Source organism: Cryptosporidium ubiquitum (assembly GCF_001865345.1).
Source record: "Cryptosporidium ubiquitum isolate 39726 chromosome Unknown contig_20, whole genome shotgun sequence".
Classification (NCBI taxonomy): Eukaryota; Apicomplexa; class Conoidasida; order Eucoccidiorida; family Cryptosporidiidae; genus Cryptosporidium; species Cryptosporidium ubiquitum.
The window spans coordinates 480144-497361 of record NW_021639828.1 but is presented as its reverse complement, the minus strand read 5'-3'; the positions used below and the strand labels follow the sequence as shown (position 1 = coordinate 497361).

The window sequence follows — 17218 nt, the reverse complement described above, 5'->3', positions numbered from 1 at the left end:
CCTAATAACTGCCTTTTCTTTATATTCGAACCATTTTAGTTGGCCTACAATATTTCACACCCTGTTGTAAATTTTGTAGAGTATTAATCTTCATACACGGATTGGTCTAACATTCATAGATGATGCAGAGGGTACCGATGATGACGATGATGATGTATTCTTATGTTTATTATACTGCCCAGAGACGGTTTTTCTAGAATAGTAATTAGAAGCGAATGACTGGTTAACGTTACTGGAAGTATTCGGATTGTTTGAGGTATTTAGTCCACCTCCTTGTACAGAACTGGACCCTCCTCCTTGATTGTTAGGATTTCCCGCGCCTGCAGAGTTTCTGTTGTTGGTAGCACTGGGATTTTTACCGCCACTTGCATTACCTTTAGAAGAAATCATAGATTCATTACAATCTACGAACTGTAAAAGCTTATCAGCAACAATGAGAGAGTCATTTTGAATCTTGCTTGCTTGTTTGTGATTTAACAATACAAACTCTCCTGTCTGATCCCATAGAGCTTGTAGCTCATTCTTAAGCATCATCTTAGAAAGAAGTGAGTGGATTTTCTCGCGTGGAAGCTGGAACATTTCAATTAAATTCCCAACAGAGTATGAGCTGTATAGGTGCCCATATGTAAATAAATAGGTCCTTAATGCCTCTTGTTTGATGTTCAACTCTAGTCTTTCTTGGGTTTGTTGTAAGTCTTCCTGATTATAGTCCCAAATAGATAAGGAAAAGACATAGTCTCTGCATTCTCTCCATTTACCCAACTGTAGAGATCTAGTTGCAGCAATTATTGTGTCTCTCAAACTTTCAGGGGGACCAGTAATGGCTTGACGTTCATATTGTTCCAGTAATCTTCTGAATTGCTTGGAAATAGGTCTCAATTTAATGTGGCTATTCGCTGCTTCATTCTGCATAATCAAAGATTTGTGGTAAGCTAAATAAGGTACCTCAAGCAACATTGAGCAAATAAGGTAAATGCAGTCAATTACTTCAAGTGAGAGGTGCATGTGATATGGCAAAAGTCTTCTCTTCTCAGCTCGTTCCTGTTCTGGAGTTCTTTCCTGAGATTTCATATTGCTCATCCCCTGAGCAAGTAATTCTCTGTTTCTATTTGGCATACAAATCTCGCTTAGTAACTGTTGGGCCTCGGAAATTTGACCAAGTCTAAATGCAGAAAGACCAAGCTGTACCAGGGATCTATTATACAAGATCTGAATGTTCACGTCCGATCCTAGTGCCATGTCATATACTCCAATAGATTGGAATAAGTTCACCGCCTCATTATAATTATCATGGAGTGCCATATTATATACATGCTGAATTAAAACCCTAAGCTTGTCCTTTGAGTCACCATATTTGTAAACATTTCCTACCAACTCTGTGATAAGCTCACTAGGTCTGAATTTCTTTGGTACTGGTATGTCCGGAGTTTTACCCGCGCAATTCATGCTTTGTGCATCAGAGTTGGCGCTTAATTCCTCAGGACTAAGAGATGAGTTGACTGTTTTTTCAAGAATTTGTCTAACAAACTCCCAAACTTTTACAGCAAGAGAGTCATTTTTAAAGTGGAGTTGATTAATTAAATGAACTGAGAGACTAGAAACAAGGTCATAGTAGCCTCTCTCTTCACAGATTTTATAGCATCTCCATAAAAGTGCCAAAAGATGCAGTGACTGGACAAGTCTATCTTTATATTCGCTTGAATGTACATCTGTAAGCTGTAGAGCTTTAAGAGATTCACCATCAAGTCTTTCAATAAATGAAACCAAGAAAGTGACAGTGCTTTTGTCCTGCTCTTTGAGATCCACAACATCTCCTATTGAAGAGTTTTCATCATTTATATTTTCAGTGTCTATATTGCTACCTTGGCCATCAATTCCAGAATTTGCTCCAGATCCAGAGTTCTCTACAGATGCCTTTCTTTTCTTATCCTTGGAAGAAATGAAGCTTTGGAAACCTGAAATGTATACCCTTTTGTCCTTATTATTAAGTAAGACTAAATCCAGCAATATGTTGATATTATCACAGATTTCTGACCATATCCCAGATGTGATACAGTGAAAAGCTCCAGTGATTGTATCAAATTGTGCAGATATTAAGTGAGTAAGTACATCTGCATATGCCTGAAGGGAGAGTGGTCTGGAGATTTCTGCAGCCTTCTTTAACAGACGAATTTGTTCTTGTCTATCAGTTCCCTTCTTTCCTCTTGCTGCCACAATCTCACCTACCTTCTCTACAATCATATCTACAGTTACCTCACCTTCAAATGATAAAAGATCTCCAGAAGGTAGATTATTACCTGTTCCCCCACTAGTCGCAGTCTCTTGGAAGTCCTTCTTAACATGCTTTTGGCGATGAGCCTTTTTTACACTTTCCTTCTCCTTTTTCACGCTCTTTGTCCTGGTTCCCCACTTGGCCAATGCAGATGCGTGACGATCTTCATATTCATCTTCATAAGATGACCATTCTGATGATGATGATGAAGAGGATGAGGAGGAGTCAGATGAATCCTCATCAGAACTACCGTCACTTCCATTTGAATCAGAATCTGAACCAGAGTCAGAGTCAGAATCTGAACTGGATGAGGATGAAGAACCAGAAGAGTTAGAATTTGATTTCGAAGAATCAGAGTATGAATCTGAAGCAGAATCACTGTCGCTTAAATCATCATCCTGATAAGCAAGAGGATTAATCTTGCAATCATCCATTTGATGGCGGTAATCCTCTACAGATTTCCTGAATTTAGCCCTCAATGTATTAAAACTCGTAGCTTTCGCCTTGGAAAGTTTCTTAATAGCTTCCTTGTCTCTGAATTTTTCGTCAAGAAATGTTTCCAGCTCAACCAAAATCGAAATGAAGAACTTTGGAATTCCATAATCCTTAATAACATTATGGGATTTTTGTATACACTTAAGCAACTTATCGTACTCATCACTTAAAGAACTGAAATCCGATACTTTTACGTGGTTATTAATCCTTCTAATAATCATTCTCAATTCATCATAAAACTTCTCTTTAGCTCCTCGTACAACTCTACGATCATCTTCACTGCTATCCGAATCAGAATCTATTGCCCATCTTGAATTGTTCACCTCTCTTTGACGACGACGAGCTGCCTGCATCTCCATCTCGGAGTCAGAGGAGCTCTCGCTCTCACTATTGGAGGAGTCAATTGAAGAAGATTCTGAGCCTTCTGCCCAAAATTTACCCTGCATGATTATTTACTATTTATATATCACAAATTATATTTTGTAAATAACTTTATTCAACCTAAGTTAATATCCAATCTTCAATCTTAAGGTAATAATAGTATGATTTATTAAACTATAAAACTTATCAGGCCTTGCTTCTTTTATAAGTTTTACTATATTACTGTTGTTACTCTGTATTTTAGCCAATCAGTACTTACTTTGAAACCCTAAGAATTAGATATATAATTATCTAATAGTCTTCAGTCAAACCTATCAAATTATAGTGCCTAGTTCTTTATTTTCTTGATCTTTTCTACGCAACAAATCTTTCACAGAACCTCCCAGCTACAGGGTTCCACTTTATTCTGCGTGTTCTCTGTTGTTTTTCTTCTTATATAAATATATAAAAAAAAAAAAGAGAAAATAAAGTTTTTTCAAGTTTTTCTCAATTTTTTCATTACACCGGCATCTCAATTAATGTCAATACCATTAACTATTTAATTCTATTTATTTAATACTGTTTATTATTCCGTCTCTAATTAATTTTATATTATTTGTCCCAAACTGGCATTTGGGCGGGCTTTTCTACTAAAAAAAAATATTAGTACCGGTATTTTTTTATTAATTTTTTAAAATAAAATTTCACCGGTATAGAGTTTTCAGGGGGAAAACAAAAATGATCTCGTGTATGTAATAAAATAATTCTTCATATTAAAATCAAATAGAGCAAGAATTAGGAATATTTTATTAATTAATAATTAGAGAGGTTGTTTGTGATTATTTATTTCAGGCTAATAATATAAGTATAATAATAGACATAAAATTACTGTAACCACGCATAATTACTAAAGGGATAAATTTCAAAGCATATTGCAATAAATATTAATAAATTTACAGAATTGAATTCAAGCTTTCTGTACAATTAAAAAAGATTGTAAAACTAAGCAAACTTTATCTCACACAAAATACTAGTTGGTTCAAGGATTAATATATAAATATAGAACGTTTGATTTCTTCGAAATCCATTCATTTACTAAGTAAAAAGAAACAAAAAAGTTTAAATGAAATACAATGTTAGCCACAGCCATACATATCAAGAATTGTTTAGAGGAGAATGTTCATGTAAGTTTTGAAAAGAAAAAAAATGTTTACACAGCTTAAAACATTTACACGTGATTAAACAGGATTTTACTGGTCAGGATCTAGCATATAAGATTCAAGAACGGCTAGTTATATTCACAGGAATCATATCCTTTATTATTGGATTTTACTACCAAAAGTTTTACTATACAGTTATGACAACTCTAATTGGATTGGCAATTACTCTTTTAGTAAGTTCCCAAAAATCTACCTTTTTAAACACTTTAATTTTCAATCACAGATTTGTGTTCCTTCCTGGCCAATATTTTGTAGAAATAAAGTTAACTGGCTTCCTTCTGAAAATAGAGAGGAAGAGAAAAAGAAACGTGAATCAGAAAAAAAAGAATAACTGAATTCAAAAGAATGCTGACAAGGAGACTACTTGCACTAAATCATGTCAAGCTCCCGTTTCTCTCGGAAATCTAAGTCCCCTTTTAGCTCTACATTTTAAGCTAAGAAATTACTTAGTGTGAACTGAGAATGGAGATTCTTATAGACTACTCCATGGTCTCACTTTCACTGATTTTAGACACAAACCTCGACCTGATTACCTTCAAAACCTAAATATTTATTTGCCTCCACCTTCTCCACCTTCTCCACCTTCTCCTCCTTCTCCTCCTTCTCCTCCTTCTCCTCCTTCTCCTCCTTCTCCACCTTCTCCACCTTCTCCACCTTCTTTGTATCCACCTTCTACACACTACTCAAAATCAGAAAAAAAACTAGTTCACAAATTCCCAAGTAAATGTAATATTAATGTCAGCAGACGCGACCTCAAACATCCTATGAGAATACTTCAATATATGTGAAAAGATATTTTACATAGCTCTAAATTAAGTTCGAGTAATTCTTAATAGAAAAAAGAAAAAAACACATCTTTATTCCTCTCACTTTATTTACACACTGCTCATATATTATCAATACCTCACAGCTTTTTTTCCCTGAAAAAAAGACCTCTCTATAATGAAGCAAACAAACCTCTGCAAATTTGCTATTTAACCATCTGTGTATTTTACTCTTAAAACCCAATTACCTCCAATCATATTATTAGTCGTGATTTTGCCTGGATATGTATAAATTATCAAATAAAAAAGTATCAACACAGACAAATCTTTGTTGCTAACCATAGTTTTCTTATTTCAATGATCTTTTTCGGACTTCCCACTTTATGTCAATATCTGCCAAACAAAATGCATACAAAAACAGCAGTAAATGTGGGGCGGTATGTGGCGCCGGCGCTCATTTTTAAAATTTACTTCCTCCTACTTCTTCTTCTTTTAGTTAAGCGAGTTCGCCGAGAATGCGTGTCTATGGTTTCAGATGTCCTTGAAATACCAACATTAGCTGATGGAATGTTTCTTTTGTTCTCACAATTTCCAATATTACGACGAACAACTGAGTTTGAAAACTCTGTATTATGGCTATTGCTGGTAGTGTCTATAGGTGTATCTGGATCATTCTCTGACTCAGACTCTGAATCCGAGAAGCCATAAGATGGAGAATAGACTTTTGACCTGCTTGCCTCGTTGGCATGCCTCCAATCTTCTCCAGAAGTGATTCTTTTGGAGTCACGGCTCTGTTGTATATCCAAGGAAGTGTTTAACTTAGAATTAGAATTTATGTCATCATTAACTGAAGTTGAAGCTGAGTAATCATTGCTTTTAGAACCTGTAATTTGTGTTTCATTATTTTGGGGGCAATTTGTCCCGTTACTACTTTCTTTATTATCATTCTTGGACAGTGGATCAGCCTCAAGACTTTTAAGTTTCCAACTCATGTTCGTTCTCCTTGATTTAATACCCCTTCTTTTTGAAGTTCTAGATGTTCTGTGATGAGAAGATCTTCTTTTGTATCTTTTTATATCTGAATGTTTACTAGTTGGATTTATTTGAGTGAAAGTTCCTAATGATTCTTCACTACCTTCTAAGCCATCTTCATAAGTATTAGAAGTTAATGTCATTTCTTCTTGAGAATTATCCTGTTCATCACATTCATAACTAAATATGGATTCCCCAGACTCATCTAAAATTTCACTTGAACTTAAATCTGAACTTTCTTCACTCTTAAACATAGCATCGGGTGGAGCATTAACACCACCATTCCGTTGAATTGAGTCAATACAAAGTTTCAAATCTCTATCTAATCTAATTAAGTCCGCTTGAATATCGTTAAATGCCCATTCAATCAAGGATAAACAGACCTTTTTAATTTCACAAAATGTGCATCCGGTAACTTCATGATTTCTGCAGGGTCCATCACGAATCCTAACCGATAACTCTCTATTTTCATCCTGAACTTTCTTGAAAAAAGCAATCTCTTTTGAAATTTGCCTATATATATCTTCATTACAGTTTTCGCCAACATTCAAATAAGAAGGAGGAGATCTTGGATAAGGTAAGTCAACATCATTAGGCAAATCAGTATTTAACGTCAAAGCTAAAGAATCTCTTGTTTTTATTAACCTTTCTCTCATGTTCTTAAATAATCTAAGTCTTGACCTGACAGTCCTATCAAAATTTTTGGTATGTCTGTAAATAGAACCAATTATATGGATATAATTATATACCATTGAAAATCTATATAATTGTGCAAGATCTATCAATTTTGGTATAGATTCTTGTATTCTATCTTCAGAGTCTGTAGCTCCGATAAGTTTACCTCCACAATTTGATCCACTCCATAAACTTTTATCTCCTAAACCAAGCATATCAAGAAATCCCCGCTCTACTTCAACCTTTGATGAAATATCCACCCCAAAATTAAAGTTTGGATTCCAAAATATGATCATTCTTCTTAAAAACATGTTTGTGAACTTAGTCTGCTCATCTAATAAAGAGATAACAACTTCAGTAAGTTTACGTTCAAGTTCATCATTACCACTAATATTAACATCATCACTTCCTTTACTAGAATTAATATCACTATCACAAAGTTTATCTAAAGTTTTATTAGTTTTGGAATTTGAGTTAATATTAAATCCGGATTGGGCATTATCTTTCTGAGTCTGTATTATCTTGGATATTAGTTTTTTTAATCTAAATATCTTTCTATTGTATTCTTCAATTCTTCTCTTATAACTTGTTAATGCAGATAATCTTTGTTGATTTTGTTGTACATAAGAAACTGGAGAAAATGAATTAAAGCCAACATTTGTAGCAAAACATGCACTATTTACTATTAAAAGTATAAAAATTGAAAAGATAAATAAGCTTTCCAGTCTCATTTAAACGTCCAAAGTAAACATTTTTCATCAAATTATCACAATAAATGGCAATTTCCCACTACATAACAATACTTACACAATCTGATTGAAATTTTACTGGTAACTTTATCCAAATAATGGATAGAGTATAGAACACCAATAATTTATTATTTAGTACTTCAGTTAACACAATTTAAAAAAAATATACATATATATATGCATATATATATGTATATATATATATATATATACATATATTCTTCTCTTTTTTTATTCTCTTTTTTCCTCTTGGAAATTTCCCCTGTAATTCAATAATGACTTACACTATATTTACAAGGTAATTTTAATTGTATAATTATATTAGTATTATTAAATAGGTATTAACTTTCTAACATCAATACCGCCATTAGTTGATTATTCCTCTTTATTAGGTACTTTAATAATTACATTTATTGTAAGGACGAGAGACGTCTTGTCTCTCAGTATAGTTGAAGGAGGTAGTGATATAAGGTGGGAAAAGATTTTTATATAATTGAGATTATATAGAGATAATTAATAGAAATATTTGAAAATTGTAGTTTGAAGAATAAATTAGAAAAGTAGAAAAAATGGTTAGGCGAGCTAGGTTATTTAATAGTTCCTTACTAAACAATTACTTCTTTTTTGTCTTTCCTCCTAGAGTTCAAGACCGGGATAAATTTAGGACTAATAACTAAAAAAACTTTGATAATTCCAACTAAAAATTATGATATAGGTTATTTATTTTAAAAGTAGGTTTTTTTCGGATATTTTTAGTAACATTTGGTTTTTTTTTAGTTGCATGATTAGTACTTGTGCAAACGCAGTTGGCGCCGGCGGTAATTGTGATGTGATTACTAAAATTTGAATTCCAAGTACAATGGCTTGAAATAAGTATGATTCTGTTTCATACCTTTTTTTTGAGAACATAATTGAAACAGAAACTTGCAAGAGCAAGGTAAAAACAATAAGCATAAGTTTTATGAATTAGGAAATAAGGAAGTAAAATACTGTTCAACTAATAAATGAACTAGTATTGCAAAAAGGCTGTAAGTCAATAGTATGTTAATTTGATTACGGAGAAATGATCAATTTGTCATTTACGAAGAAAAGTGATTGGGAAAGTGTTTATGAGCCTTCGGACGATTCTTTCTTAATGGAAGATGCATTAATTGTGGAGAAGAGTGAGATTATGAAGCTAAATCCTAAATTTATCTGTGAAATAGGATGTGGAAGTGGGTACTTGACGGCATGCCTATTGAAAATAATGAAAGAATTAGAAGCAGAGTTTCCTCTACCAATTGCTTATTTAGTGGATGTGAATTTAAAGGCATTAGAAATGTCTGAAAAAGTTATATCAAACAATGAAATAAACTGCCCAATAGAAACGATAAAAATGAACCTCTTTACTTGTTTTACAAAGAACCGAGGACTATTTGAAATAATAATTTTTAATCCACCTTATGTCCCTAGCACAAATAAAGAGCTTAATAAATCTATTTTAAACTGCGGAATTGATTCAGCATGGTCTGGGGGGACCAATGGCCTATTTTTTGTAAGTTATTTTCTATTTGGTGACAACAGACTTATTTTATCTGGAGCAAACTACCAACCTCAAGAAGAAGAGATCATTCGAATTGAGGATCAATTCTATGATTTTCCGTGTTTAATAGATGTTTTAGCTCCAAAGGGAGCTTGTTACCTGCTTTTGGAAAAAAATAACCGTCCCGAATTCACTCTTGAGCAAATCCTAAAAGACTCAAGATATTCAGGCTGGAATGCTAAGTTTATTATTGATAGAAATGTTCAGCTGGAACACTTATATATTCTTAAAATATCCTCAAACTAATCATTTTAATTTTTAATCAAGAATATATAAGAATTTTGTATATTTTTTCATAATAAAAATAATTTTGCCGCCAAACTTCAATTCAAATTTGTCTGAAATATTTAACCAATTAATTACACAAATAACAATAAATTCAAGTGCTTGCATGCAAAAGAAAAATATGCAAATAATTAATTTCATCTCTTTATTAATATTTAAATATAAATCTAATTTAAAAATTGCGTTTCACCTAGTCCAATATATTTGTTTCTACTATCTTATGGTAATCTACTATATCACCATTTTTTTCAACTTTTTCAAACAAAATAATGATTTGAAAAGTTATCTCTGAAACTGGAGTGTAAATCAACATTTATTTTTCCTAATTGCCGCCTACACCATTTGTACTACTGCTATTACCATAATTATTATTAACTCCACTTCTCCTCTTAATTTCAAGCTCTTTTTCATGTAATTTCCAATCTGCCTTTTGTAGAAATGCCGCCTTTGAAATATAGCCATGCTTTCTTTGGCGCTCAAGTTGTGACTCAAGGCCTGCCATCTGTCTGAATTCAGTCCAATCAGAATGTGATTTTTGGATTGAGTTAATGCTAATTTCCTTATTAAGACTTTCAACCATTTCATCGAGAGCTTGCATTCCTGTGGAAGATACTCGTGCTTTTTTCTTTAAGAATGTTTCTGGGTCAACCTTTTCTTTAATAGTATATGTTTCCCCTGCATATTTAACTTTCTTATCAATGTATTGTACACCTTTTTCCTCTAAGCTTCCTAGGGCTTGCTCAATCATCCTGCGAGTTTCTTCTTCTGATTCTTTGCTTAGGTTTCGGCTTGAAGCCTTAAATTTTAAAATGTCAAAGTTTCTTGGATTTTCAAATACTTTTGAAACCTAAGAATTGCAGTATTTGGGAAGAAATTAATAAATTGTAATTCAACATAAAATGGAGACTGCCTAGATCAGAATAATCAAAATTCCTTTGTTTCATAGTTTTTTTCAATTATTCTTAGAATTCATTTTTTATTCTCTCCGGCTTCCCCATTGACATAAATAAATATTAAACTTACACCAAGATCTACATAATGCTTTAATTCATGCAAAGAAGAATTCTTTTTTCTAGAAGAATCGAAGCATTTCTTTTGGAACTCCAACATGAAATGGTCTTTTCTAATTGTTGGCACTCTTTTTTTGAGTTCTTTCCTTGTTTCCTCCAAAATTTCATTATATATTTTGTCTACTTTCCTGTCATTAATTAAATCTTTTAGAGACGATTTTTTTGATCTTTTAACTATTGAATTGGACTCCTCTTCTTCAGAACTTTTTTATTTTTAACATTAAAGTAGTGCAATTAATTATTCACAAATTTATGTGCTTTTATAAAGTACTTACCTTTCGTCCTCTATTATAGATGAGGCATCAGATCCATGAAAAGATTCATCCTCATCATCATCTGATAGAAATACTGCATTATTGATAGTTGCCATACTTTAAGCACACAATCAAACTTATAACAAGCTCGTTGAATAATTATTAATATATGGAATCTCCCCTATGTATAAATATAAATACAAATAAATAAATAAATATATATATATATATATATATAATTTTTTATTTCCAAACATATATTTTCTAGAGAATATAAAGGTAGATTATTAATTAATAGATTTATCCTTATTTATATTAATCAATTTATTTTATTTGTTTCTTCTTAAAAATAGAATCTTCCACATATAAAACACTATTCAACACAATACTAAATATATAATGGAATAATATCCAATTTCATTAAATTCTACCATATAATGCTAATATATATACATTATAGAAATATTTATTAAATAAATATTTTTATTACTCTCCAACTATTACCATTACTTTTCTTGTATTTCCCCAAATTTCCTTTTTCCCTCAAAATATAATTAGTCATAACAATTAAATGGAAGCATTTTCCCGCCCACTACCAATAATTTAAAAATTAATATAAAGATATTAAAAAAAATAAAATAATCAAAAAAAGCTTGAATATAGCCTTGTAAAGTAAAGAACAGGAGACTCAGAAATCATTGTTCAGTATTTGAGAAAATATGGCTCCTCCTTATGATAATGCGATTTTTGGTTCGATAATTTTCGGAGTACTGGGATTCATTGCTGCTGTTTCTTCAACTATATATTTTGGTATTAAGGGAAGCAAGAATCTCTCCAGATCCGATACTGCCAAGTAAGTTTATTTATATATTTGTATCTTTTGGTTTTCTAAAAGATGCGTTTTTTTCTCCCCAGTTTGTTTGTTTTGTTTGTTTTTCTCAGAAGTAATCCAAAACAAACAATTTGGTGTTAAAATTATGGCTGGGCATTCTTACTAACTACTATTAACTTCTTTAATTTTACAGAACTTCTCTCGTTGTAGTAGTAATGATGACTTTCTGTTTATGGATTATGTGGTTTTGTGTTTACCTTTCCCAGATGTTCCCATTAATTAACCCAATCCACAAAGCTGAAGAACATTAAGTTTATTTCCACCAAAGTGATGGGCACTTTTATAAAAAAAGAATTTTTCTAGTTTCAAGCTTTCCACAGATTCTTTTAAATTACACAAAATTCACTTATATTTCGCAAACTACAAATATCATTATTCTAATAAATCTAGAATATAAATTTTTTCTTTATCCCACTACTTTTCTTTTCATTCTTACTTCCTACAATTTACCTCTATACTCTAATTACTCCACCCTTTGATTTTTGTTGCCTTCATACATACAAAAAATAAATTAATTGAATGGAAAAGTGAATGTAAATCAAGCTACTTTTTTCAAGTATACGACAGAAATGGTAATTATTATTAACATTATTACTAATAATTCTATAGTTATAGTTTAACTAAAAAAAAAATTATTTTTGCAAATTATTCTTGTGATATGTATTTTCCTGTATATTAAATACCGGTGTGCGATTTAAGAACTTATTCTTACTATGTAATGCCCAGCCAGAAAATATTTGTGCATGCATAGAGTATAATTATTACATGTAATGACGTAATAAAAATTCAAATGTGAGAAAGAAGTAAAATTTAAAGTAAACAATAGTTCAACTTTAAGGTTAGGAATCGAAGAAGTTATTCTTGTGGAAATAAAATAGAAAAAGAAATTCGGATAGATTTATTAAGTTAAATACCAAAGTAAATTCACACCATACTTTAAAAGAAAAAAAGGTCATAAATACCCAATTTTTTTTTCATTTTCTATTACAATAACCTGGGCAGAACCCGCCAGTTGTGTGAGACTATTCACAAATAATTATAATAATAAATGGCCCACGTCTACTAATAATAATAATAATATTATTATATTAATTAAATAATAATTTTGTGATAAATAATAAAATAAATATGAGTCTCCCCACCCTTTTAACCCTCACAATAAATATTTGAAATGAAAAGAATACGAAATGAACCTAAATAGCCGGTAACTTAAAATAATGCATAACTGCAATACAAATTAGTTTGAAAAAAAAAAAAAAAACTTTTTTGTTTTTCCTTAAAATTACTAAAAACTTTAATTAAATTAATTTTCTTGCATTCTTTGTTCTACTCTTATAGATCATTTTTTTTTAAAAAAGACAGAAAATGCAACCAAATATTGAGGATACAGTTTGCAAATTAATGAGTGAGCTTGGCGATGGTAATTTATCAGCAATACAGTCCACATTAAAGGGAATAGATCCCGGGATAGTAAAATATTCATTAAGCAGATTTACAGACCAAGGAAAAATAGAGTTTGGACATGGAAAATATTTGGATGCAATTCATTCATTTTCACAAGCGATTTCTGGATATAAATTAGATTTGAAAGACGAGAACAAAGTAGAACTTTCAAAATTATTATCAAATAGAAGTCAATGCTATTTAAAACTGGGAAAAGAAGAAAATTATAATAAAGCTTTTCAAGATGCAAAGGAATGTATTTTGCTCAATCCGAGCTGGTCTAAAGGATGGTACAGAGCTGGAAAAGCATTATACCATCTTAATATATTTGATAAAGCTGTAACCGTATTTAAAGCGGCTTTAAAGAGAGAAAGTGAAAGTAATAATGAGAAATCAATTAAAGAAATTGAAAGTCTAATAAAGATTTGCGAAAAGAAAGCTGATCATGATAATGCAATAAAACGAGTTACTGTAGATTATTCTAGATTTGAAGAAGCTTTGAAGGAATTAGAAATTGAAGAACTTACAGAAAATGCAAATAATAATTCCCAGGGAGAAGGTTTACCAAATTCTCAGAATATTATTAATTTACCATCAAACTTTGGAAACATGTTATCTGGAAATGGTGAACTTGCTTCTTCTATTGGAAACAACGAGAATTTTCAATTGGAACTTTCTCCTGATCTTTCCCAAGAAGAAATTGAGAATTTAAAGCTTTCATTGGGAGGATCTATTTCAATGGATAATAATTCTGATAACCAAAATAAGAAGAAAAAGGTTAAATCCAAATTTAGCGATAAATTAATTTTTAACCCATCTATGAAATTTATCAAATCAGATCCAAAAGATTCTGAAAGCGATAATATTAAGGGAATTTCCAGGTTTCTTCAGATTTCTTCAGAAATTCAATGGTTTAAAAGAATAATTGAGAATTTCGTTGATCAGTATTATTTATATGCGGATAATTGGATTAACGTTTTAAATAAATTAAATGCTAAAAATATTGTCTTTATTGGTACTGGATCTTTAATTTTGCCAATCCATTATTATAAAAAATTTGGAAAGACTAGTTATATTATTACAATAACTCAAGCAAAATCAAATTCTTCAATCATTCACCGTCTTTATTCAAATATTGCATTATCCAACAATGTTAAGTTTACAAACTTTAACTTATTTGATTCAGAATTCTTGAAAGATTTTGAATCAGCTCAAGAAAACTGCTCTGGTGAATTAGATTCTGAGTATAATGAAAATAGGTCTTTAAAAATAATTCATGGAAATATTCAAAAATTGAAAACTGAGTTTTGGGAATTATTTACTCCAAATTCTATAGTAATTGATCCAAGTATTTTTGAGCCAGGAATTTTAGGTTATGGTTTAATCCAAAACTTAAAAAATATACCAGTCAATATTAATAGTAATATGATGGAAAATGAAAAAAAAATTAAGATTTCAGTTACTCCAAGTTTAATTAAAGTATATGTTCAATTTTTGAATATAAATATTCCATCATTAAAATTAGAAAGTCAAAGCATTTCTGAAATTAATATGAATAAACTTAATGAAGGACTTTGGTCTCCTTATTGGGAAAAATTTAAAGTTAGTAGTGCATATCCGCATATAAATTATATTTCAAAACCAATTTTATTGGGCCACTTACCATTGGAAGAAATGGTTAATAAAAATGGAATGGATTATTTTACATTGAACTCAATTTCCAGCAAAGAGTTGACCATTTCAAAAATTGAAAATGTAAATGAGAAAGATACTGAAAATATCTATAAAGGAACGATAGATTATTTGCTTGAACCAAATACTCAAATCAATTCAATATTGCTTACTTTTAAAGCCATTAAAGAATTTGATGATGAGGAAGTTTTATTATTAGATTCGTCTCGTGAAATTAATAAAGTTGGAATGGAGTCAGTTATTCCTCCAGCAATAAGTTGGATTGGTAGTGACATTAAAAACAATGATCAGGTTAATCCAGTGAAAATTAGGTTTGATTTCCAAATTGAAGAAACTAGAATAGTAATTAATCCCAATACTGAATCTTTTAGTATGTTGAAAAAAGAGCAACAAAATAAATTAAAATTACCAAATAAGTTTACGACTTCATTACCAAGAAGTGTTATAGAAAATTTATGGGATACAAATTCCATAGAAATTTGGTCAAATGGTTTAATAAATAATTATAAATCTTCAATAATACATAATACTGGTGGCAAAATCTTTGAGGGATTAATATCTTCAACATCTCCTGGAGCGATCTTACCAATTATATTACTTTTTATAAGCTCAAAAATGAATAAATCTACAAAAAATAATTTATATAGTAATTGGAAGAAGAATGATTTCCATTTTACTTGTATTGAAAATCTTCCAAATGTTCAAGATTTGTATATGAAAATAATTAAAGAAAATCTTCATCTTTTACTTCCTGATGTTGTTGAAAATGATATAAAAAAATTATATAATCATGATATGGTTTTGAATGATAATTTGGAAACTAATCAATCCAAATACTGGAAACCAATGAGTGAGGTTTCAGAAAATGGCCATGTTATAAATCATCCTAATATAGAAAAGGAACACCAAGAGAAATTAAAATATTATGAATGGATTTCAAACAATTCCTCAGCAAAGCATATTTTAAATAGAAAGCTATCTGAAAGATTAACTTTTGTTAATTGTGATGTCAGGCAAATATTACCAAAGACTGCAAATATTGGTGCAAACCCAAATAATATTAAATATTATTTTGTTGAAGAAAAAGTTAGATTATTTACTGGTATGAATTTTGACCACGATGGTTTAAGTGAAGGAATAATTCCACTTTGGGGAGCTGCATTCAATAATGGAGTAGTAAGAAAATATAATAACAATAAAGTACCAAATATTCCAGTACCAAATAAAATCTCATTTTATGGATTTGTTGCCAGAATTGGTCCAAATATGTGTGACGAGCATAATATTGATATAAGCTTTTGGGATACTTACAGATTTGAAGGGAATTCACAATGGATTCCTATTAATAATAACAACAAGTATTTTATGTCTGAAATGAGCCAAGTTTTCCACATTTTAACTTTAGATTTGAATTCTGAAGAATTTTCAAAGCTTTCTGAGTGGAAGAAGGATATTAACTCAAGAATAATCAAGCAAGGAAGAGCCAATTCAGTTGTAATTTTCTATGACCTTTGGATTGATGATGGCAATATACTCACAACAAATCCATTACATAATGATAATGTTGAGAGGATAAGCTCTTTTAGTTATTTAGAAGAAAATACTCCAACAACAACATCTTCATCAAACTCTCTAAATTCCACTCTTAATGAGTTAACTGAAGCGATTCCAATAGAAAGTATTCAAAATGACATTAATAAAAGAATCAATTGCCATAGAACTACATTTTGGAAACCAGTATTCCATATGATACCACAGCAAATGTTTGAAATTCAAGATAGCATTGAATTTGAGTTCAGATTAAAGGATAATTTTACCAAATTAGCGTTCAAAATTAATGCAATAAATTCAAATAACGGCGAAAACACTCCTTCTACTATTACTTCTGATGATGCAGAAAATAGTCCATCAGTTCTTCCTCCATTGGGAGATATTGCATATCTGCAACTCAGAGAAAGATATAATTCAATTGTTAAAGAAATTAGTCCAACAATTTATTCAAATAATTCAATGATTTCTGTTCAAGCTTTTAATGCATCATTGAGTATTGCACTAAATCCAAGTTATTATCAGGGTCAAAATGCAATTCTTGAGGATGATATTCCTTACGATATTGATTCTTTAAATTGGCTTTGCCAGTCTTTCCTATTGTAATTAAATGTTGTACTAGCTCTTATTTATAACTTCTAATTTCCAAGTATTTTAAGTCTGTTTAAAAATTAACCTTAATTAACATTACTGAGGTTTAGAAATTTAAATTTTATTTAATATTTATTTTTTTATTTTTAATAAATTAAATTTATTTAGTAAATAATCCCTGCATGTTTTTTTGTGGCTTAATTACATGCAATTATTGCATACGATTGCAAAAAAAACTCTATACCGGCCTTCCAGATGAAATATTTTTTTTAATATTTACGCATGCATTCAATT

General features: G+C 30.6%; 7 protein-coding genes across 7 annotated transcripts; 4 read left to right on the top strand and 3 right to left on the bottom strand.

Moving 5' to 3' along the window:
• Nucleotides 1-90: 90 nt before the first annotated feature.
• On the bottom strand, nucleotides 91-3213 carry cubi_01537 (uncharacterized protein; the record flags this gene model as incomplete). The annotated part of the gene is made up of 1 exon (XM_029018549.1): nucleotides 91-3213. One exon carries the CDS (start codon nucleotides 3211-3213, stop codon nucleotides 91-93), a length of 3123 nt encoding a protein of 1040 aa, XP_028873776.1.
• A 1047-nt stretch (nucleotides 3214-4260) lies between these two features.
• On the top strand, nucleotides 4261-5135 carry cubi_01536 (uncharacterized protein; the record flags this gene model as incomplete). The annotated part of the gene is made up of 3 exons (XM_029018548.1): nucleotides 4261-4311; nucleotides 4374-4520; nucleotides 4809-5135. 3 exons carry the CDS (start codon nucleotides 4261-4263, stop codon nucleotides 5133-5135), a joined length of 525 nt encoding a protein of 174 aa, XP_028873775.1.
• A 443-nt stretch (nucleotides 5136-5578) lies between these two features.
• cubi_01535 (uncharacterized protein) lies at nucleotides 5579-7549 on the bottom strand (the record flags this gene model as incomplete). The annotated part of the gene is made up of 1 exon (XM_029018547.1): nucleotides 5579-7549. One exon carries the CDS (start codon nucleotides 7547-7549, stop codon nucleotides 5579-5581), a length of 1971 nt encoding a protein of 656 aa, XP_028873774.1.
• Nucleotides 7550-8630: 1081 nt separating this feature from the next.
• On the top strand, nucleotides 8631-9395 carry cubi_01534 (uncharacterized protein; the record flags this gene model as incomplete). Its single annotated transcript, XM_029018546.1, has 1 exon — nucleotides 8631-9395. One exon carries the CDS (start codon nucleotides 8631-8633, stop codon nucleotides 9393-9395), a length of 765 nt encoding a protein of 254 aa, XP_028873773.1.
• A 361-nt stretch (nucleotides 9396-9756) lies between these two features.
• On the bottom strand, nucleotides 9757-10874 carry cubi_01533 (uncharacterized protein; the record flags this gene model as incomplete). Its single annotated transcript, XM_029018545.1, has 3 exons — nucleotides 9757-10281; nucleotides 10458-10707; nucleotides 10780-10874. 3 exons carry the CDS (start codon nucleotides 10872-10874, stop codon nucleotides 9757-9759), a joined length of 870 nt encoding a protein of 289 aa, XP_028873772.1.
• A 603-nt stretch (nucleotides 10875-11477) lies between these two features.
• cubi_01532 (hydrogen-transporting ATP synthase) lies at nucleotides 11478-11901 on the top strand (the record flags this gene model as incomplete). Its single annotated transcript, XM_029018544.1, has 2 exons — nucleotides 11478-11611; nucleotides 11784-11901. The coding sequence occupies 2 exons, from the start codon at nucleotides 11478-11480 to the stop codon at nucleotides 11899-11901; spliced, it is 252 nt and encodes an 83-aa protein (XP_028873771.1).
• Nucleotides 11902-13015: 1114 nt separating this feature from the next.
• cubi_01531 (uncharacterized protein) lies at nucleotides 13016-16939 on the top strand (the record flags this gene model as incomplete). Its single annotated transcript, XM_029018543.1, has 1 exon — nucleotides 13016-16939. One exon carries the CDS (start codon nucleotides 13016-13018, stop codon nucleotides 16937-16939), a length of 3924 nt encoding a protein of 1307 aa, XP_028873770.1.
• Nucleotides 16940-17218: the final 279 nt, after the last annotated feature.